Below are 22,534 nucleotides of genomic sequence, written 5' to 3' on the forward strand. Positions count from 1 at the left end.
GAATCATTTTGGTTGGAAGAGACCCTCAGGATCATTGAGTCCAACCATAACCCAACTCTAGCACTAACCCATCAAAGAATGGACTGGGTTGGAAAAGCCCTCAGAGATCATCCAGTCCAACCCTTGGACCAACTCCAGTCCATTGACTAGATCATGGCACTAAGTGCCATGTCCAATCTCAGTTTAAAAACCTCCAGGGCTGGTGAGTCCAGCACCTCCCTGGGCAGCCATTCCAATGCCTGACCACTCTCTCTGCAAAGAATTGCTTTCTCATCTCCAGCCTAAATTTCCCCTGGCAGAGTTGAAGCCCATGCCCCCTTGTCCTATTTCTGACTGCCTGGGAGAAGAGACCAATCCCACCTGGCTAGAACTGCCCTTCAGGTAGTTCTAGAGAGTGCTGAGCTCAGCTCTAAGCCTCCTCTTCTCCAGACTAAACAAGCCCAGCTCCCTCAGCCTCTCCCCATAGGGCTTGTGCTCAAGTCCCTTCCCCAGTCTTGTTGCTCTTCTCTGGACCCGCTCCAGCACTTCAATCTCTTTCCTGAGCTGAGGGGCCCTGAACTGAACACAATACTCCAGATGTGGCCTCCCCAATGCAGAGCACAGGGGAAGGATCACTGCCCTTGTCCTGCTGACCATGCTATTTTGATACAGGAGGTGCATTTTGAAGGTGCATTCTTAATCCTGTTTTGGGTATAGATCCCACCTATGGTGTCTTCAAATGTTTTTGGGTTTCCAGTTTCAGGCGCTGTTTTTAATCAAGACCAAAGCCTCTTGAAGAAACGTTCTGGGTACGTTCTGTAGATACAGCAGAAACACCAGACCAGATTCATCCCTTTGGTTTTCCGGGCAGTCTGCTGCTGGAGTGTAGCGTTGGCTCTGACAGACAAACAGACAATAGGAAGAGGCAAAACTAGATTAATATCTTAAATTTAATTCTTTTTAGCTTGCTTTTGTGTGTGGAGCTCTCAGTTGTGCACAGGAGACACAGAACCAGTTTCTCTTTGGTTTTACTTTACCCTGTAAGAATGAGAGTCCCCAAACACCTGTATTTCCAGCATTATCCCCTCTGTTAGTGGAAATTTCCTATTCCAAACCAGGCCATATGCCGGAGCGGGATGAACTAATAAGCTTCTGCCATAGCACAGCGGGGAAGGATCCCGGTGTGGCTGCAGCGACGCTGGAGCAATGCTGGGTTATTTTTAATTAGCACTCTCCTCCAGGAAATAAGTGTAGTCAGAGAAATGGCAGAAGATGGAGTCTTTTTTATCAGTCTTGCTTTCTAAGTGCCTGCACGAGTTGCTCCATCTGCTGACATGCAGATGGGAGTGCGGCGGCGCTGATTTCCCTGGTGTGGCATCACCCAGAGACATCAAGCTGTCAGCATTCAGATGATGGAAGAAGTGAAGAACCAGAGATTTTGTTCTATCTGACCAGCTTCATTCCCCGCTGTGTGGCTTGTTTGGGGTATTTTTGCCCTCGTTGCCATCCAAAATGTGAGGCGTGCTTTCTAATGAGAAATCAATAGAGTGCAGGCTCACTTTGTCACCTCGTGTGTGTGACACAAGCTTAACGAGAGGCGCTGCAGACAGCAAAGCAGCTAAAATATCCCCCTGGCTAAAAACCACTGGGAAACACAGATGCTTTTTCAGAGCATGGCCTAGTTGCTATTTCCTGATGAGAAGAGGGGATTTTGGGTGGTGCGTCAGCAACTTGGGGTTAATGCCACAGATGCTCAGGCATCCTGCTTTTCTCTCGACATCTTTGTAGGCTGCATAAACATCTTTCAGTTCTACAAATAATGTATTTATAGAGGTTTGGAATAACCTGTTTGCTTTGGATGCTTTTTATGGGTAGTTGGCTAGAGGCTGTATGTTCTTTTTATGCTAGAGCAAGAGTAAAACCTAATAATGCAGTAGAAACACTGCCATAGAGAAGGGTCTTTCCTTGAAGTAGACGATTGAGGATGTAGCTGGAAGAGCTGAATCTATTCATAGACTTGCAAATTCCTGTTGGAATGGGAAAAAGCGGCCCAGAGCTTCAGGAACAGGCACAGCTCAGTGCTCTGTTGTAGTTCTGAGATTAAGGAGTCTCCGTTCCAGGTTTACACAGGCTGGGCTTTACCTGTGGTGTCTGATAGAGCCGATGGTGCCGTTCCCTCCCCATCCCCTGGTGATTTGTTTACAGAACAAGTTCTCAGAGCCGACACGTCTCTCTGCTCGTAGTTTCTTGCACAATAGGTACCCGGAGCTGTTATACTATACCAGCCTGTAGACACTCCCTTAATCCAAATAGCAGCGCACAAAGCCTGTTGACTGGGGCTGTTCCTTGGGGTACGCTTTCACAAACCACACAGGCTGCGAGCGTCATAAAATATGTAACGACGACTTCTCACGACAAAGTAATTGGGTGGTTTATACTAAATGAACATTTTACTTGACTTTAAGATGCAAGCCAGCTCTTGCGTGCCAGAGAAAGGAGCAGAAAATAAGACACCTTAGTAATTTCTGTCTCTTGTCACAGGGCTCTTCCTCAGATTCCAAGCCTGGTTCTGTCCCATCTGTCACTTCTCTCTGTAGTCAACATATCAGTTTGTACTGATAGGGATCCCGTGCTGAACTGCATTGCAGGAGGATGCTCACCACGGTCCATGCTGTTGACTTGGCACCCTGGAGCTGGCTGCAGTTTAATGGTAAAAGAATTCTTGCCTATTTGTCATCCTAAAGCACTTTGGAATGAATGGTGTTACATAAATGAAAGATCATGGTTAAGCATTAATCTGTACTGGAATAATGAAGAATATTTGCATATGCTTTTTCTAGTAAGACTTATTTAATACTAAAGGGAATAAATGTATCACTTTCTTGCTATGACTTTCTCCCACCTAGCTAGTGTCATGCTTTGCAGACTATGCATTGCAGGGAAGAAAATGATTGCCTATCAGTGACAGCATGATTACACAGGGCCCCGTGATTTAAAAATCAAATCAAAGTTATTTATCCTCAGTGGCTTTTGGAATTCTGCTTTCAAATGTTTTCATCTAAACAAGGCTGTGCCCTTGAACCTACCAGTCTGAATTGCACAATATTGTACAGCTGCAGAGCTGCTGGAAGGGGCCGGGTACACAGTGCGACCGACATGGGTGCAATACCAGGGGCATTGGGGTGAGTGGCATGGATTCCAGCTGTGCATTAGGGTGGGTGGCATGGATTCCAGCTGTGCATTAGGGTGGGTGGCATGGATTCCAGCTGTGCATTGGGGTGGGTGGTGTGGGTTCCAGCTGTGCATCAGGGTTGGTGGCTTGGATTCCAGCTGTGCATCAGGGTTGGTGGCTTGGATTCCAGCTGTGCAGTTGGTGCCAGGAGACTCGGGCAGTCTTGCAGAATCGCTGACTTCGAGTCTAAAATTTGAGACCCTTTGCCTGGTATTCAGTCCCGTCTGAATAAAACCAGATCTAAACAGAGGCACTGCAGGTCTTTATGATAATTGCTCACCTTGTGCACCTTAATGAGCAGAAGAGAAAAGCCTTAGGACTCGGTTCTTGTTTTTCAGCTTTGTGCTCTGCTCTTGGCCTTGTTGGCTGCGCAGCAAAGATCACGTTGAATTTCGCTGTAAAATCCTTACCAAAGATGAGAACAGCTGCCCAGCTTTTCTGCATCAGACCCACCGTATCGGGAAGTTGAATCCTGCTTTCGTATTAATTCTGAAAGTTCTCTAGATGTTCGTTATTATACCTGGTGCCTCACAACCATCTCCTTCCAGATGATTCTCAACAGATCCCAGGGCTGTGCTACCACAGACCTTGTGTGTCCAAGAGTACAGAGACAACAAAAAAACCCCACAGAGACTTGAATTGTTTCACTAGAAGCAAAACCTTGGGTGGAGCAAAGTCCTTGGGGAGTGTTTTGTGCCCCCTGTTTAGTGTCATATAAATCTATTAACCTGTAAAGTGATTCCCTACATAGGGTGATCCTTGGAAACTGAACCCAAAATATTGGGGCGCTGCGGATAGGGAGCAGCAGCTTTACCACAAACTGCTTTGTTAGTTCTCGCTTCGTTTCAGATTAGACATGATTAGTTTGCTTGGCAACATTCTTGACAGCTGGAGCAGTAGATGATGTTTGTTTATTCTGTATATAATACCTACAATGTCTCGATCAAAAAAAAAAGGGCTGAACTTAGTTAAAAGTTGGCTCGTTTTTAATTTCAAGCTGATGCCTGGTTGAGGTGAACCAGCTCCAACAGGCCTGTGTAATTAAAGTAGAACTTCCAGTTCTATATGTACAGACAGACAGGGAGCAAAACCAGAATTATTGACTTGACGTGGAGAAATTCTGGTTCTCTGGGGGAGAACAGCTCCTCGGTCACGACTCGGAGTTGTGAAGGTGGTAAATGGCGAGTGTTGGACTTAGAACAAAGCAGAATTCTGAGAAATATTTCTTAAATATTGTACCACCCAAAACGACGTATTTCTGGTTCATGAATCCTGTTGGAAAGCCCATTGAGTGAGATGTTACCTTGCCAGCTTGATGTTGTTTTCACAACCTGATGAAACTCATGCAGCACAGAAAACGGGCAAAAAATGGGATGTTGTATTACAAAGAATTAACTGACTAAATCCCTCTTGGTTGGAGAAACTGTCGGGTTTGTCAACCTAAAAAGGAGGTTTGCTTTTTTTTTTCTTTTAGTCTCTAAAACTCATAGTAAGAACCTAGGAAGAACCTAGATTCAACTAGTTTAATACAAGATGTACAAGCTTCTATCTCATTGTTTTGATTATCTGATATCATCACATCCATATTTATCACAGCCCGGATGACTACATAGTCCAAAACCTCTATTTAATGAGCAGACATAACACAGGAAATCAAAACAAGACATACACGTACATATATATATATATATATACCAATATACATTTAAACAATGCAGAAGAGGTAGTACCATTACTTTGGAAATACTTAACATGCAGTAGAAATACTGAGACAATCCAGACCTGCCCTCATTGCGCCTCTTCCAAGTGTCACAAGAGGCTTTAGAACGATTCATTCAGCATCAATCCAAATTTAAAAGTGTGATCTGTTCTTTTACATGATTGTACCTTGAATCTTCTCAAGGCGATACCTTCAGGTCACCATCTGTAGGGGACAGTATTTAGTTCATAAATTAAATCTATGGCTGTAACACGTTTGATAATGAGCTTTGAGTCCATCCCTCCTCTTGTTTGTACGCTTCAGGATGTCAGGTTAGGCGTGAACACCAAATATTTAACCTGATCTTTTTTGTCTAAGACTGTCCAATTGGATGACTTTTGTTTTGGATGGATGTCTACCCTATAAAAGGGGAAGAAAAAAATCACATAGAACTGGATGGATTTTATTGTTGAGCATAATAAAAACTCCACTGTAGCCTTGAAGTTATACTAGACATCAAGTAATTTTAGTATTAAGGTTTTGTCATGGAAAAAGGTCATGAACTCGATCTTTATATGATCCTGAAGGTACTGAAAGCTGAAGAGGGGCAGACTGAGCTCGCAATCCACATTCAGGAGAGTCCAGAGCGAGAACAAGCTGCGAAAAGCAGGAGAACCAGGTCATAGAGCCAGAGCTCTGAGACTTTAAGCCACTTGTTCAGCAACTGTCTGTACTCAGAAGCTCTGGGCAACACTCTGTGTGGCCACAAAAGCAGAGCTCTTCCAGAAATTCAGTAGCGAGACTGAATATTTTGTAGGTTTTTAAGCTGTACTTACAGCAACCAAGAGACGTTGCTCTGTGAATACTGTTTGAGGAAAGAAGGAAAAGTACAGTTAAGCATTATCTACTGTTGAGAGGTAAATGTGAAAACAAACCAGGGTTAGACCTTGGTAAAAACACCTTCTGTCTGCATTTCCAGATGTAACCAAGATGTGTCTCTAGTCAGAAAATACACATCGGGCAGATGCAGGAGTCTAAGGCAGGTTACAGTGAAAGAGGAAGGTGATACCTTCCTTTTTTTAGCATTATTTTCCAGATTTCCTGTATTGTTTAAGCTCTGATGGGCCAGTAGGGAAAAAAAGTCCCAAACAAACAGTAATCTAATGGATGTAGGGAAGATACTGTAGTATCTTGTAGATAAGTTTTATCTGATATACTCGTCCTCAGAGATGCAGGATGTATCTTCATCTGCGCTTTCTTCTAAATCTGGCAGGTTGCCCCATAGCAATACATTGACACCTGGGGGAAAGAAGACAGAAAAGGTTAAAAAAAACCCTTTTTTTACGGATTGTGACCTTATTTTTAGGTTGCACAACTGTCTATTTGCAGAGAAAACAACTAATCATTACAAAACCTGGTAAATCGTGTTCATCGTGAATATATACAGACTATTTCCCATTTTGTGTTGTTTTATAGCACAGTTCAAAGAAGTCCCTGCCAACAGATGTATTTATACACCTAGTTCATGTAGCTATTGATAATCCCCTCATGGCTGATTTATTTGGAAAGGCATTGATCTGAATCACAGGTGACACTGAAAGGTTTAGACAAGAAGTTCCTCCCATTGGCGAGGAGGAGAAATGATTCGTCAGGACGCTGCGCGTTCCCTAGGACTCCAGGCAAATTACACAAGACGTTTGGCATCCGAGCAACACCTGGATGAAAAAACCAGCCAGAAATGAGCTGGAACTTCAGCGGGAGCTGATGAGGACTCAGTTATACAGGGTCAAAGTGCCAACATGACTCACCCAAAGAGAGTGCCCGCTGGCCAGCCGCCTAATAGCGCAGCGGAACTCTACGTGCTGCTAGAAATAGCAGCTGGGGGCTGTGTTTATGCTGGTTATTGCTTCAGAAAATCCTGACTTCTATCCACAAAAGGGAGAGGTTAAATTTTCTGCTGAAGATAAATTCCCACTTAGAAATATTCATTTACAAAGTAGCTACAACTGCCTCCCCTGAAGTAGTTTGTGAGATTAGCACTGCAGTCACACTTTCCTCTTGGCTCCATATGTTACACTCCCTCCATATGCTTTAACTATATCGAGATGCTTCATTAGGAGGACTTGGAATTCAAGATTTTAGGGGAAGAGAAAGAAATGTTTGTGTTCCTTACCAGAGGAGTCTAGTCTGTTGATGCTGAAGACCGCTTGGCTGTGGAACATCCAGAAGTGGCCGTTGTTACAGGAGAACAGGCAGGGTTTGCAGGGGGAAATAACATGATAGCCCACGATGTTACCGCTGGAAAGACAAGAGGCATAATGAACACCACAAGTGCCTGATGGAAAGATAAAATCGTTGGGTTTTTCAGCTCAAACTAATGTTAAATAGCCACAGTATGTAACGCCCGTACTTCGATGAGGTTAAGGAAACGTACTGAAACAAGCATCTTAAATATTTAAGGAACATCTGTCAGGAGTTACAGCATATCTAAGTTTTAGATCTTTGGCACAGAGAAGCATTTAGTAACGTAAATTGTGTAATCCAGAGTAGTTTACATGCCAACAAATGGGGGTGTATTCTATTTTTTGGAAAGCCGGTGATTCCATTGGAATCAATGTAGATGTCCCTCAAACACACAGAACCCATCTGTGCAGAAACACTGTGCACGGGAGAGTATCAGCAGGAGGAAGAACGAGGCTGAGAGTATCAAAGGCTTTATCTGCTCTCTTAGGCTGAATCTAGAACAACCATTTTTCTGCTGTCTCAGTCATGCGCTCTGGTGAGATATTTCTGCTTCTCTCCTTCTGTCTACAAAATAAAATACCATGTCCCTATCACAACCCCCCACCGTGTAAATCTGAACGAGGTAAAAGTCTTGATTATGAAGCTGAAAGGATTGTTTCAACTGCGAGCTATTTGAGAGTTGTTTTTACTCTTAAATACCAGGCGTTAATAAAGAGGATAAAAGAACTCCAAGAACTTTAGTGACAGCATGTTCCATCTGTTAGCAGCAACTAGATCTGCCAAGAGGATGTTCTATTAATTAGAATATGAGTAACTACTTCTTGCTGCGGCCTTATTCACACGATTATCTCAGTGTTGAAGCAGACATTTAATCAGGCAGGTGGCACACAAGCTTTCCCGTACGCTCGGGCTGCTGACAAGGTTGTCACATTTCCACTTGGGACTCGCACAGAGATAGGCTGGCAGCCGTGCCCAGAAGTACGGGCTGAGCTTCTATCAAGCAGCATTAAGTTTGAAATGGAGTCGACAATCTGTTCGTTCATCCCATAACCCTTGCGCTGCCGCCGTCTCCAGTGAGAGGGTCGAGCGTGGTTGAGGAGGCGTTAGCGCCGTCGAATGGCGTTCTTACCACTTCAAACACGCGATGTTCTTCAGTTTGCATTTGCAGATTTCCGTAAAATAGCAACTTCCGATGAAGTCAACAGTTCTAGATGGGGAAAAAGTAAAAATACAGTTTAGATGTGGCTACAATTACAGTTGTAGTGCTTTGATAATACGGGCTGGAAGTCACAACAAAGTGATGTCACCATTACAGTTTGATTACAGCTGTCATGTTTTGATAATACAGCTCTGAAGTCACAACAAAATGATGTAATAATTAAAATCTTATGTGTATTTTTTTTTAACCTTCCCCATCAGCTTTAAACTTTTTCCCCATCAGCTACCAGCCATACCCATATAGAAACAGAAAGAGATGCATGAGACTACAGAACCACAGCTTAAAGGCCAGGACATTTAAAACCCAACCTTTGATTTCTTATCTCTTTTTTTTTAACCCCATACTTTCTTATTAACATGTTATTTTGCAATCTTATTTCCTTAACATTTAAATATTGCTATGGGAAAGCAACACACAACCGGAGTCATCCTGCAAACAGGGCGAGATCAGGTTGGTTCTGTTTATAGAGGTTTATTTCAAATTCTAATCTTTGCTTGAGGAAGGAGCTGGAGCTGCTCCCCGAGCCCACTAAGAGATTAAATTAGACTTTTGATTCGCTCGACAAAGAGCAGCCTCCCTTTTGCCGGGGTTTCCCCAGGGCAGGTGGATCTGGAAACGGTTGAACCGTGAGGTTTGGGGCCGTTTTCCGGGTGACAGGAGGTTATGAGGGGGGTTATAAGGGAACCGGCCGATGAGGGCCCGGGGCTCGCAGGCTGCAGCACCCCGGCCGCCCATACGAGGCCTCGGGATGTCGCCGTGTCCCGCCGGAGGGTCCCCGCGGGTCCTGCCCCCCCATCCCGGCGCTTACCCCGAGGGCGGGATGTCGGTGGAGAACAGGTCGGTGTCGGTGTCCGCCAGCAGCGCCGCCTTCATCCCCCGCGAGCTCAGCACCTGCCGGCAGAAGCGGCAGCACAGCACGGCCACGCTGCGGTCCTCGAAGGTGCAGCTGCCGGCGGACATGGCGGGTGGGTGAGCGGGCAGCCCCGATCCGGCCCCGCCACCGCGTTCCCCGGGCTCCGTTCCGTCCGCGCAAACGGCCACGCTCCCACCTGTCAGTTTGAATTCCCGACCGCAGCCACCCATTGGGCGCAGGAGGCCCCGCCCGGCCAATCTGATTGGTGGAGATCAGGGGCGGGGAGCACCCCTCCCTGGTGGCCGTTGGAGGAGGCGGGTGGCACCGCCCCTACTGGCTGGCTATTGGCGGAGGGGCACGCCCTGCCTTGCTCCTATTGGCCAGCCCGGCGGTCTTTTTGCATGACTCGCCCCGCCCCAGCGCAGTCCTTTGGGGCGGAGCCTCCTGCGCTCCGCCGGGGCCCGCCCACTCCATCCTGGCGGGGCCGTGCTACGGGTGCCAAGCGGCGGGAAAGGGGGTTGGCCCAGCTGCGAGTTGGAGCACTCTGGTTGGCCGGGGCGCTCGTCGCTCTTGCCCATTGCTCTCCACCGATTGGTCAGGCCGAGCGGAGGGGCGGGACGGCAGCGGGCCGGTGAGGGGGACCGGGTGGCGGGCGCCAGCGGCCGGAGGACGCCCGGCTGCGGGAGGCGGCTCCGCAGCGCCCAGGTAATCGCCCCGCCCGGCCGCCGGACCCCCTCCCCTCCGCTGCCGACCCGCCGGGGGGCCGCGGGCAGCACCCGCCGGCCGGCCCCGCCGCCTCCCCTCAACGCGGCCCTGAGGCGGGGCGCGGGGCCGCCGTCCCTCAGCCCCGGTTCCCCCCCGGGACCCCCCCACGCTTCCTCTCCCCGCCGCCCTCATTGTTCTTCCCGGGCGGGATGCGGATCCGGCGGGTGCCGTGTTTATTTTTTCTCTCCTATGGGCTCATCTTCCGCGGGGGCTGCAGCCTCGTCCCCTCCCTTCCCCGAAAAAAAAACGGGGCTGGGGGAAAAAGAATAATTAACAGAAAAAAAAAAATTGAAGGGAGAAAAGTTGTGTGTCGCCGCCCGCGGTTCCCGCTGCCTCGCACATGCCGGGCTGCGGTGCCCCGGCTGCGGGCGGCTCTGCCCCCGCTGCCCCGGATAAAAAAATAAAGGGGGAAAAAAAAAAAAGAAAGAAAAATAATTTAAAAAAGGTCCCCCGCAGCTGCCGAGGGAAAAGCCGCGAATGGGGCCGCTCCGGCGGGGCTGGTCCCGCGGCGGGAGATGCTGCAGCCCGGCCGGGTCCGGCGGCCCGACCCGCGTCGCTCCCGGAGCAGCGCTGGCTGGTTCCCCCTCCTCCACCCCGCTCCATCCCCTGGGGACCCCGCTTTCCCGACGAGCCCCTTCACCCCCCTGGGGCTCGGCTCCCCCGGCTACCTGCCCACTCGGCAGTTCCCACATGCTGCTCCTTAAAGGACAATTTGCAATGTCAGGGCGGCTTTTCCTTTCAATCACAAATTTGGCTGCGCATCTGGCAACTGCTGGCTGCAAGCTCTAATTTTCTAAATATATCTCTATATATTGTTTTTGCATTTGCAGGCAAGCAAACCAAAGGGAGCGGCTTCTTGTCCTCTGCTTTCTGCTCTCGTCGGGGATTTGATTTGCATCATCTCTGAGCCCATTTAAAAAAAAAGAAAAAGAAAAAGGCAAACCAAACCCACACAAAACATGTTGTGCGGAAGGACTTCCACTCCCTGGCTGTGCTATTAACGTTAGAAATCAGGAAGAGCCTTTGGGGGCTGCAGGATCTCGCTAGGCTGATGCTGCTGCTAAAGGTTTTGGTGCAGGGAGACAAAACTGCTGCCTCTACCATCCGCTGATCTCCTAACATCTGCATTTTGCTGCTGCCGTGCTCTGTCTCACACCCTCTCTCCATGGACTGATATTTTTTGTTTTCCTTCTTCTTCTTCCCTTTTTGTGGGGGGAAGGACAAGCGGAAAATCAAGGCGTCGCATCGAGAGGAGCAAAATTGCATTTGTATCTTGTGCTCGGGTGGATCTGTTTGGAGGTTAATCTTTTTTTTTTTTGGGAAAAGAAAACATGACGTCGCCAGCAAAATTCAAAAAGGATAAGGAGATCATAGCTGAATATGACACTCAAGTTAAAGGTATGGATGGTTTTTATTTCCGTCTCTTTTCGCTATTGCAGCCCTGACTTGCGATTGTAGGAGTTTGCAGTGGATGTTTGGGTGGGGAAGGGGGAAATCGTTTGCAGATTGCCTGGAATTTGCAGAGCTTTTTCATAATACAATGCTGGATCGGGTTTGCAATGCTTTTTCTCGTCCCCATGGGGTAGGTTCCTACTGTGCTAACGCTGTTTTAAGGTATCACGGTAAGGGCTTTTTTACAGAATGTAAAAAATATAATAAATCTTTGAGTTCTGAGAGATCCATCTTTCTCTGTCTGCTGTTCTAAAATATGGCTTTGCAGCTGAAATATGAGAGCCGGTTAATTGCTTTTTAATCCTCCTCCTATCATGGGAATCTCTTAAAAATCTGTGTAGTGTCAGAAGAGCATATTTGCACTGGCAGCAATGGGGGCTGTGCTGAGGGTCCCTGTAAAGCTGCTTGTGCTGGAAAGTTCCATTATTCAGGATTTTGCTCTCGGTGAGTCCATAATATTCCTGCCTGGTTTTGCTCGCTGTCGGTGAGCGTAACACCTTAAGGCTGCAGTGCGTGTGGGTGTATTCACATGCATCTAGATGCATACATCTAGAAATGAATAAAACTAAGGCATCGGCATTACTCCCATCGCCATAACGAAGGCAATAAAGAGTCAGCCGCATATTTGCAGTGATCGTGCGAGTGTTCTGCAGAATTCAGTTGGCTGCGTTTCAGGCTATCATGTGCCCTAGGTGAAAAAATTAAAGGATGGTGCAATGTCTGTTTCGCTGCTTATTTTTGGAAAGGTTTCAACGTAAAGCTTCTTTCGAAAGGGAATGATGGTTTGTGTGTGGCTGGAGGTATCGGTGTTAGGAGTTGTGAGATGTAGTGATTTATCTAATTGGTTCAAACTTGCTTGGTGTGCTGGCAGCAGGCAGGAAGGATGGACCGCGGGCCAGGTTGAGTGAGTTAAATCAATGCGATTTGAAAGAAGTGTGATTTAAAGGAAACCCAGATTAAAACTGACAATTAAAATATTGTTTTGCAATTATGTGCTTAGCTCTTTTTCCTGCTGGGCGGGCAGCACACTGATTGCCAATCATTGAAACATGTTGTCCTACAAGATGCTCATCCTACACTGACCCTAATACTCTGTATCTACAAGTAGTTTGCCATTTATGTTAAGAATGCTGACCTGAGCAAATATAAAGCTGGGTAGGAGTTTATTTTGATTTTTTCCTTAATTTTGGGGAGTTCTTATAATTACAAACTGAGAAGTGCGTGTTTCTTTTTTACTAGTTTAGTTTCTATTCCTGTTTTCTAGCTGTCTTTGGAAATGGGAATCGAATCAGCGTAAAATTAGAGGCTTATATGTTCTTTCATTATTTACCCCATCAAAGCGCGCATGACAGATGCGAGCTCGTAGTCACAATATTTGGGATTTGGACACAATGATGAGAAACAAGGCTTTAGAATTCCTGAAGCGCATCTTCTCACCTCTCCGTTTGTTCATGAATTAGAAAAGAAAATACATTTTTCCCTTCCTTTTCAAAAAAAAAAGAGACCAACGAGATGGGTAAGATGGAAAGGAGCTTTTCTTGGGTACAGAGCGCCGAGACTCAGCGCATCTCCTCAGGTGCTTATGTCAATTCAACCTGTCGATGTGGCCCCAAAAGTGAATTGTTGTGGCATATGGATTGGGTTTTTTTGGTTTTTACATTATAAAATGCTCCTATCTTAAATACCTGAGGTTAAGAGACCTGAGCTGTGTCTGTAGATCAGGAGGAGCTGGGAGAAGGGGGCAGCTCCAACTTGGGGGATGTTCATCCCTTGTTCAGTTGGACTTTCCCTGTGCGATGGGCCATGCAGCTCAAAAATACACATGATATGTCAACGATCCTCTCCCCACCACCTCATTTCTTCCGCAGAACAGTGGGGAACTTCCATTTTTCCCCCTGGCTTCAGCACTTCATGAACTGCTTTGACAATGGGGATCGTTGACCCTCAACTTGTAGGTATTGGGGGAAGGCTTTGGAGTTGTAAGCGCTTCTTAAAAACTCATGAAACTTGCCGGACATCTCGTAGACCCCTCGGTTATGAGTTTGGGGAGTGATTTGGCTGTATAGGAGAACTTGGGAGGGGTGAGACCTCCTACCTCTCTAATTCCAGGGATGTGCTGGTCTCTGGAGCGCAGTGGGAAGATGAGATGGTCCTAAAGATGAAATCCAAACTATAGTGCTGCCCAGGCATTAAACACACCACGATCCTTACGTAAAAATTCTGGTGTCCTGATCAAATTCTGGCTTGAGCGGCAGGAACAGCGTGGATATGGTGTCAACTGCGATCGTGGGCTGTTTGGTGACTTCTCCGTTGTGCTGTGAAATGCTGCCCCGGAGCAGCCGCTGTGGCAGCGGGATGAATCGGGTGTTGGTGCTACAGAAATCATAAGGTATCATCTATTTCTCTGATATTTTTTACCGGCATTTAGAAACTTACTGCATTTCTTTCCACGCTCCGTTCTGGCTGCGCATTGGAAAACTGTGTTTAGCGGCTTCATTTAAAACCATTAATCCACAAACACGCACTTAAGCACTTAAATTATTGCTAATGGAATGACTGAGCTTTGTTTAAAAAATTAATAGTCCTAAGTTGTTAATCAAAAACTATTTAAACAATAGTTTGGTTGTGGTTAATAGAACGTTGTTATGCAAAATTTTTGGTTTTCTGTTGCTGAATGAACTCGGTAATTTTTTTGTAAAAGGGGCGACAGGGTGTCAATGAGCAAAACTTTTTGTTCTCTCATGACTGTGAGTGATGGGTATTTGTTGTCGTCTTCCAACAGCTGGTTCTTTGCTTCTTTTGGGTTGGATTTACACTTCCCGTGGCTTCTGCGTGCAGGTTTTGGCGGGGGAGATCCATGTTAGGATGAAATGAGGTTCTGAAGATGGAGACTATTTGTGTTTTACACGTCAAACTGAGTGTGTGGTGCTCAGGGGATGTGGAGGTTTCTTCCCAGTGATGTGAGGAGCAGTTTGCAGCCTGTGGGTGCAGCGTGTCCATCTGTCCCTGGAACCACACTGGGTATGGCCTTGAGTTGAAGGTCTGACCTTGGAGATGAAGAGCAGCATAGGGGAAAGGGACCTGGGGGTCCTGGGGACAGCAGGGTGACCATGAGCCAGCACTGGGCCCTGGTGGCCAGGAAGCCAATGGTACCTGGGGTGGGTTAGAAGGGGGTGGTCAGTAGGTCAGAGAGGTTCTCCTGCCCCTCTGCTCTGCCCTGGGGAGACCACACCTGGAATATTGTGTCCAGTTGTGGCCCCTCAGTTCCAGCAGGACAGGGAACTGCTGGAGAGAGTCCAGCGCAGCCACCAAGATGCTGAAGGGAGTGGAGCATCTCCCGTGTGAGGAAAGGCTGAGGGAGCTGGGGCTCTGGAGCTGGACAAGAGGACACTGAGGGGGGACTCATTCATGGGGATCAATATGGAAAGGGGGAGTGTCAGGAGGATGGAGCCAGGCTCTTCTGGTGACAACCAGTGACAGGACAAGGGGTAATGGGTTCAAAGTGGAACACAGGAGGTTCCACTTAGATTTGAGAAGAAACTTGTTCCTGGTGAGGGTGGCAGAGCCTGGCCCAGGCTGCCCAGGGGGTTGTGGAGTCTCCTTCTGTGCAGACATTCCAACCCGCCTGGACACCTTCCTGTGTAACCTCATCTGGGTGTTCCTGCTCCATGGGGGGATTGCACTGGATGAGCTTTCCAGGGCCCTTCAACCCCTGACATCCTGGGATCCTGTGACATTGGTCTGGACACCCCTCCTGTGCTCCCTCCCTCCTGACCTCGACTACCCAGCGATCCCCTGCTCTGCAGTGTCTGGAGCTTCCATTACAAACTCACCCTCTTCTGCAGAAGCCGCTGAACCTGCTGAGGTGGCCAGGCAGGGTGGATTTCCCTCAGAACTGTGCTGACCTTGAGCCTTTCGCCTCTAGATAACGGAATCAAAGTCTGCGCCGTGTTGGTGGCGCGGCTGTGCCCTCTGCCCCCCGAGGAGGAGCTGCCCGTATCTGTGGGCTCTTTTTGCCAGGCTTGTCGAAAATCCTCCTTTCTTGGAGGAAACTGCCATGGTCGCGTGTCATGCGGTGGAAATTCTCCTACCAAGACGACGCGGGGTCGGCAGGGGAGGGAAGCGCCGCTTTGATACCATCCTGTACCGTGCGCTCGCAGAGATTACAGGTTCTGTGAAGCTGGAAAGTGAGATTCTGCGGTCTCCATATGCAGCCTTTGATATCTCAAGCTCATCCCCTTGTCTGGATTGTCTCTCCCAATTCCTTTGTGCAAGTTGCGGTAAAGCAGAGATAATTAATTTATGCTGCGCAGCGTGTTGCGTGTGAGATTTGGATGCTGCCTGTGTGCCCGACCAAGGACTGTCACACTGGTTTGGGGTTTAATATATTAAATTGGAGTGTACATTTGCTGAGGAAAGAAAAGCCAGTGATTTATCTCTTAATTCTTTTCTTTCTCCTCATGTCCCATGAGAGCCTTATATTTAATTAGTTTGCATAAAGCTCCAGTAAATAGCTCCATGGTTTGGGCTGCAGAAATGTAATACCGACACTTTTGACGCAGCGAGGGTTCGGCAGCCGCTTCTGTCCTTGAGTTGTCTCTAGCAAAGGCTGAAATGCGGATCTCGCAGCACGGTCCGAAAAGTGCTGGGAATATGAAAAATAGATGAGGTAATTTACAGTCGGAGCGCTCAGAGCCCAGGGTGGTTATTTCACCGAGCGCGGCTTGGATGATTGCTCTTAAATTTCATTTAAGTCCCTTTTTCCTCTCTGCGTTGAACAACTGATACTGTATTTGATCTGATTGGGATCTTTTGCCTTAAGTGCCGCTTAAAAAGAACTTAAATACCGCATACAAATCTCATTTGTATGGTGCGTCTTCTAAGCACCTTGATTGACGGTTGGCAGTTTTTAATCCTAGGGAATAAACTCTTAGGAGCGTGTCAGAGATTGCAAAAGCATCTGGGTCAGGAGCTGGGATGCTTTTGGTGGTGATTTCAGACAAAATCGGCGTTTCCCACAATCATTGAAAGTCTTCTCATTGACGCTGCACGTGCGGCTGGAGCGGCGGTATTTGTAGAACCACCCTTAGGTTGTCAGATCAATGAGTTGAAATCGCCGTCGTTGATTTTGTCGCTCAACCTGTTCCCCTGGGGGTTTTCAGCACTGTTGGCCTTTATATATAGATGATAATTTCTCTTTTGTGTTCTGTTCAGGTCACCGAGTCGGTCGCTATTGCTCTGTTTGCAGATCCCAGCAGCGTCCGCGTGTTTTGGAGAGTTACGGCCACTTTTTTTGGCAACGCCTGTTGGACGCCCCATGTAAATAGACTTCTCAGCCCGGTGCGGTTGAGCGGAATAGTTTCGCATTTTGACATTTCGAGTTTGTATGTATTGGATTACCGTTTACATTTCCAATGTAAAACTACCTTTTAAGGGGTTTTTTACAGTTAATCATTTCTCTGTGCGTGTAAGTGGTTCCATTTGTTTGCAACAATGACTCGCTCCAAACTCTGGCTGTGGAATTGCTGGAGAATCATCTGGTTTTCTGCAGTTCTTGATAGTGCTAATCCCCTGGGTTTTGGAGCTGGATCCTGCTGCCAGGAAAGGGGGAAGGGGCTGTTGGGTGATGGGTTTGATATTCCAGCAAGAGTTTGTATTTCTTTTTGTCCTCTGTTCCTACTAACGGTTTATGAACGAGGATGCAAAGAGGTGAAAGAATTGCGGAGATCTCCTCCTTTCCATCTCCAAAATCCCTCTGTTGCAGATTCATCAGGTGTTGCAAGACCAAAGCTGACCCAGAACTCTCCATCTGCTCTGGTTTTGCCGTTTCTTCCAAAATCAGAAGGAATTTTCAGTGTAACTCCAGTAGAGTTTCTATGCAAAGTTTACCAGCTGGTTTTCCCCAAGTCCCAACCAAGGGAGCCCCATGATATGTTTCCTTAGCTCTAAATGATTTCCTTTCCTGGTAAAGGCTACACATTAGTATCTTTTCCTTTGTTTTTCTGTTATTTAAAAGGCTTGACTTTTCTTTTTGGGTTTTTAATACTGATTTTCGCCCATTTTGGGAATTTACTTGGAAGAACCTCTTCGCCTGGTCAACTTCTTCATCCGCCTTTATGAAGAGTGAAAAAGTCATCTCTTGTGGAGATGGAAAGTATGTTTAAACACATGTTCTTCTGAATAGCTTGCGCTACGCCGTGCACAGTTGATATTCATTACTTAGGACTGTATTTAATCCATTTTTGTATGACTTTTGCAGATTTCATGCTGGCTCTTTGAGAATTTCTACAACATCATGGGAGTCGTGCTCTCTGAATGTTGGCAAGTTGTTGCAGCCAATGGAAGCAAATACAGAGTTATGTTCGATTTGTTGAGGGATAAAAATTATGGCAGAAAATGGGGGGAAAGGGTCTTGGCTTCACTGTAATTCCATCATTAGAGACCATTGTGCGTTCCTACTTTCTCCTTCCAAAAAGAGCAATGTTACAAAAGCAAAACAGAACCTTTGTTCTGCGAAATCTCTGGGTAGTGGTCAGCGAAACTCTTGATGTGTTTAAGTCAGAAAACACGTGTGGATGTCGAGCGAGTGTCAAGGAAGCTCAGCTGGTATTTTTTTCCAAGTCGATGCTACAAATGGACTCGAAGCATTTAAAGGTTTGGATTTTTCTTGCCGTCAAAGTGCCTGTTGGCTGCTGTTAAACTCTAAAGCGAGGCAGCAGGAGCGGAAGCGAATGGAAATGGGAATGTGAGCTGCTCCTGGGTGTAAATCTCAGCTGGTGCGGGTGCCCTTTTGCATCCGCCCAGAACAGGGCAGGAAATCTGGGGCAGAAACTACAAGCAGCAAATTCTCAAACATTCATAGGGTTCCCCTCTCTTCTTTAGTGAGGGTTTTTTCTGCCGCGTTTTCTTTGAAGATGTTGGTAAATGCCGCAGAAACAACTTTTCCTCGGCATTTATTCCCATGAAACAGGCCAAATTAGGCCAGCGAGCTGCCTCACGCTGTGGCACAGCAGCAGCTTTTGGACTCTTGAGAAGGAGCCAAAGAAACAGGTTAACTCGAAACCAAGAGTGGATTTTAATCTGTGGTCGCCAAGTGGTGCGACAGGGTCAGTCCTAATTTTGAAGTGCGTTTTTTGTTGTTTCGGCTTTGCCTCTTTGAAGCAGGGAAGGGTGTTTGGTTTGGTTTTGTGCTGCTGTCACTGGACAAGGGTTTTAATGCTGGACTAAACCATGGAGCTATGTGATGTATGGATGGGGAGCGCTTGCAAATTGAGTCTACTTAAAATAACAACAGTTGTTGCCTGGGAATTAGTCCCTGTCTGGTTCTTTGCTCCGATGGTCCCGAGGGGACCGGGGGGTTTGTTCCCGACAGACCCGGAGCTGCTGAATTGCTCAACCAACAAGTGGATCGATTGTTTTCTAACCGACGATCCTAAACCTCAGTCAATCAAACCCGTTCGGTGTCACCGTTGGGTTTGCGTAAGAGGGTAATGAACGTGTTTTTCTTGCTGTAGTTTTTATTTGCCACCTGAGAAGGGGGAGGGTGATTAGCAGCACAAACTAGGGCTTATTCTCCAAATGAGGTTGTTTAGGAAGATGTTGTTCTGTGTTCTTTGGGTTTTGGCCCCTGCGTGGTGTGGGGGAAGCTGAAAAGCTGCGTTTGTGCTGCCGTTGGTCCCGTGGTCGTGGTTCCACGTGGTAAAACAACATGGGGCTTTAAGCGATTTAACCCGTGGAGGTTTCCTCCTTCTGTCGGCATTCGTAACGCTCATGGAAATGCCATGGAAATGTGATTTCTCGCCCTCCCGATGTCCCACCCGTCCTGTTCCACCGCTTCTAGAAACAGCGAGGATGGTGCCACGGATAATGTGGCAAACGCCAACGTTTTAATCGCCAGCCCCTTCAATTTAGTTCCGAGTGTGTCTGGGTATTGAACTAATAAAATCTGGTGCCATTCACTGCTGATGGAGGTTTAGTGGTGAGAAATCAAGGGGAAACCCGGGTTGTGGTAATGAGCCCTTTGCAGGAATCGCTCTTTGTTTGGGGATGTGAATGAGCTGAGGTGGGGACTGTCATTAGATCGAGGCATTAATTGATCCCCTCATCTCCATCCGCGCAGGGCAGGGAGGAAACCAAATTGATGGGTGATTTCAAGGAACTGCGGCATGTTCCATGCGTTGCCTTTATTCGGGGAGCGTTTAAGATGCCTGTTGGATGACATTTAAATACAGTGGGATAAATTACCCTTGTCTTTGAGGATGCTCCTCCTCGTTAGCACTTAATTTGCAAAGTCGGGTGTTACAGGAAATGCCACAAAATCCTTTTCTTGCTGCAGGTGAACACTGGGGTGATGCTTTTGCCCTCCTGCTGCTCAGAGTATCTGGTGTCCAAACCAGATCTTGCACGGTGTTCCTTCTTGCTTTTAGAAAACAACAAACAGAGGAGCTATTCACATGTTTCATTAGCGCCGTTATTAAAATCTGTTTGTTATCGGTTGATGTAAATTGAGTTCTGTGTGCCATAAAACCTGTATGGAAACAAGCAGAAGGATCACACCCGCCTCTTTAAAATGAGGGCGGCAGTGGGTATATCACAGGGGTGTTTTGAATGCAAAGGGCATTGAAAGCCCAGGACAGAAACCACATACCTGGGAACAGCCGTTATTACTGTGAAAACCAAAATTGTCACCATTTTTGTTAATACACGCAGCGCATACGTTAATGAATGACAGTGCAAAGTGTTTTGTGGACGGTAGAAGTACAGAGCTCTGAATGGGCCCGGGGAGGTTTTTCACCCGCGTTCGATAACCGGTTATTCAGAAATGTAATAAATGAATATCTCTGTGAAGTGGCTTTGGAAAGGAGCCTGCTTTTGCTTTGGTCTCTTCGATGAAAGTAACTCTTGCGAGCTTTGCTGCGCTCTCTCCATCTGGTGAAGAAGGAAACTCGCTTCGTCACATCCACCCTTTGGATGTGGCTGTGCCACCGGTGTTTGCGCTCGGACCCGTCTGTGTCGCACCCAGCGCTGCAGAAAGATGCTGAAATATGAACAAAAGACGTTGCAAGTGAATGATTTCAAAGTGTGTGGCTGGCAAAGGGAGGGGAGAGCGTGTCTGAGCTACAGGCGAGGAACAAACGCAACACTGCAAAGGTCACAGGACGTTGTTCGGCTGGAAACTTCACTGGCTATGAATGAAACTGCGCTCTTGTGTTTTCCCCCTGGAGCTGAATGCCTGAAAACTGCGGATACTTCTTGTTCTGTTGCTTTTTTGCTTCTCTTTTTCTGGCTCTTGTGAGCTTCTGTGAAATGAAAGAATTGGCGAGTAGAAATCAGACAGCAACCGCTGAAACATCCTCATCTCCAGCAGCTTTGTGAGAGCTGTGACGTTATTAGGTTCTGGTTTATCTAGTAGGACTGTTTGCAAGTCAAAGTTTTGGCTGTGCTAAACCAACATGTGATGTTTCGTAGCAGGGACTTTATTACGTTCCCAAAGGTGTCAGCACCGCTGACATTTCTTGGATAAACTCAGGGCTTGGGCCAAATGCCCCTTGGAACCGGCTCCGGGACCCCCCGAGCGCTGGTTTTATTTCCCATGTGCTGGGAAGTCTCGTTCCCCGTCACCAATTTGCCTTTTCTCCCTCCATGTGCTCTCACCCCCTCCAGATTGTCTGTATTCTCTCTGAGGTTGGTTTGATCTTTTTATCAATCCATACATTGTTGTTACCTTCCCATTGTATGATTAATTTCTTCCTGTAATGATAAATTGCCCAAGAGTGTTTGAGAAATCCTTTTATTTAGCCCAGTTGTCTAATGCCAAACACATCCGTATGCATTGTCTTCATACTTAAGGAATTAATCTTTACTTAGGCTTTAAATCAAATTATTCCTCTGTCCCCACCAGAATGAACCTGGTGCAGGGCTCTTTGCATCCCTTGATTTCTCATTTTTGGTCTTTGTCCTCCCAAAATCTTGCCTAAAAATGATACCCCAGGAGGTTCAGGTACCAGGTTCGTTTCAGATTTAAAACAAGGCAACGAATTCTGGCGCTGGCCTCTCTGGAAAATCCCTACAGGTAGAGCCGCCTTTTATGTTTTGCAAGCAGTGGAGGCTGTTGCCAGCAGAGGAGCAAGTGTTTTGGTTGGGTTTGCTTTTGTTTGGGGTGTTTTTTTGTTTTGTTCTCAAACTCCAAGTTTTTTTCTGGTTAACGCTCTCCAACAGTTGGTTGTTCTTGCTGTGATTTCTACATTTTCTTGACGGCAGGCTCGGAGGAGAGGAGGATCCTCTTTGGTGGGTGAGAAGGGGGTGGTCAGTAGGTCAGAGAGGTTCTCCTGCCCCTCTGCTCTGCCCTGGGGAGACCACACCTGGAATCTTGTGTCCAGTTGTGGCCCCTCAGTTCCAGCAGGACAGGGAACTGCTGGAGAGAGTCCAGCGCAGCCACCAAGATGCTGAAGGGAGTGGAGCATCTCCCGTGTGAGGAAAGGCTGAGGGAGCTGGGGCTCTGGAGCTGGACAAGAGGACACTGAGGGCTGACTCATTCATTTTTACAGATATCTAAAGGGGGAGTGTCAGGAGGATGGAGCCAGGCTCTTCTCGGTGACAACCAGTGACAGGACAAGGGGTAATGGGTGCAAACTGGAACACAGGAGGTTCCACTTAAATCTGAGAAGAAACTTGTTCCTGGTGAGGGTGGCAGAGCCTGGCCCAGGCTGCCCAGGGGGGTTGTGGAGTCTCCTTCTGTGCAGACATTCCAACCCGCCTGGACACCTTCCTGTGTAACCTCATCTGGGTGTTCCTGCTCCATGGGGGGATTGCACTGGATGAGCTTTCCAGGGCCCTTCAACCCCTGACATTCGGGGATTCTGTGAGGATCCAGCAGGATTTTGGGCAGCAGCTTGTGATCTCCAGACTAACCCATACAGATGTTGTTTTTCTGCTACCAAAGGTTTCTCCAGAAAGCAGCATCTGCAGTTCCTGCAGCTCTGTAATAAATACTTGCTGGAAGCTGCAAGAGCAGCGACAGTTTTCTCCACCCTGTTGCCTTTTCCAGCTCACTTGCATCATTTCGGTGTTTTCACGACGAGGCTTTGTGCG

The 22,534-nt window shown here is 47.3% G+C and overlaps 2 protein-coding genes across 7 annotated transcripts in view; one reads left to right on the forward strand and one right to left on the reverse strand.

The window, feature by feature from the left end:
- Window positions 1-4,817: 4,817 nt before the first annotated feature.
- Window positions 4,818-9,450, reverse strand: FAM72A (family with sequence similarity 72 member A). The gene is made up of 4 exons (XM_021283515.2): window positions 9,182-9,450; window positions 8,284-8,361; window positions 7,084-7,208; window positions 4,818-6,209 (listed from the first exon to the last, which is right to left on the reverse strand). The coding sequence occupies exons 1-4, from the start codon at window positions 9,331-9,333 to the stop codon at window positions 6,115-6,117; spliced, it is 450 nt and encodes a 149-aa protein (XP_021139190.2). The 5' UTR covers window positions 9,334-9,450; the 3' UTR covers window positions 4,818-6,114.
- A 349-nt stretch (window positions 9,451-9,799) lies between these two features.
- Window positions 9,800-22,534, forward strand: part of SRGAP2 (SLIT-ROBO Rho GTPase activating protein 2) — a 91,414-nt gene continuing 78,679 nt past the window's right edge. For 5 of the 6 annotated variants that reach the window (XR_010467581.1, XM_065038652.1, XM_065038649.1 and 2 more), the window contains exons 1-2: window positions 9,800-9,931; window positions 10,822-11,389. Coding sequence is in view for 3 of the 6 variants with exons in the window: in XM_065038649.1 (XP_064894721.1) it covers window positions 11,323-11,389 (67 nt within the window). In the remaining 3 variants the exon portion in view is untranslated. Of the gene's footprint in view, window positions 9,932-10,821; window positions 11,390-22,534 lie in introns of those variants that run through there. The other variant, XM_065038651.1, reaches the window with a different exon arrangement.

This window comes from Columba livia, chromosome 22 (genome assembly GCF_036013475.1).
Source record: "Columba livia isolate bColLiv1 breed racing homer chromosome 22, bColLiv1.pat.W.v2, whole genome shotgun sequence".
Classification (NCBI taxonomy): Eukaryota; Metazoa; Chordata; class Aves; order Columbiformes; family Columbidae; genus Columba; species Columba livia.

Bases quoted from the DNA above. Each gene is read 5' to 3' on its own strand.
- FAM72A (XM_021283515.2), bottom strand. From the start codon at position 9,333: ATGTCCGCCGGCAGCTGCACCTTCGAGGACCGCAGCGTGGCCGTGCTG. The intron at 7,209-8,283 runs GTAAGAACGCCA...TTGTCTTTCCAG, and splicing joins AACATCGCGTGTTTGAAGTG to CGGTAACATCGTGGGCTATC. The intron at 6,210-7,083 runs GTAAGGAACACA...TCTTTCCCCCAG, and splicing joins CAACAGACTAGACTCCTCTG to GTGTCAATGTATTGCTATGG.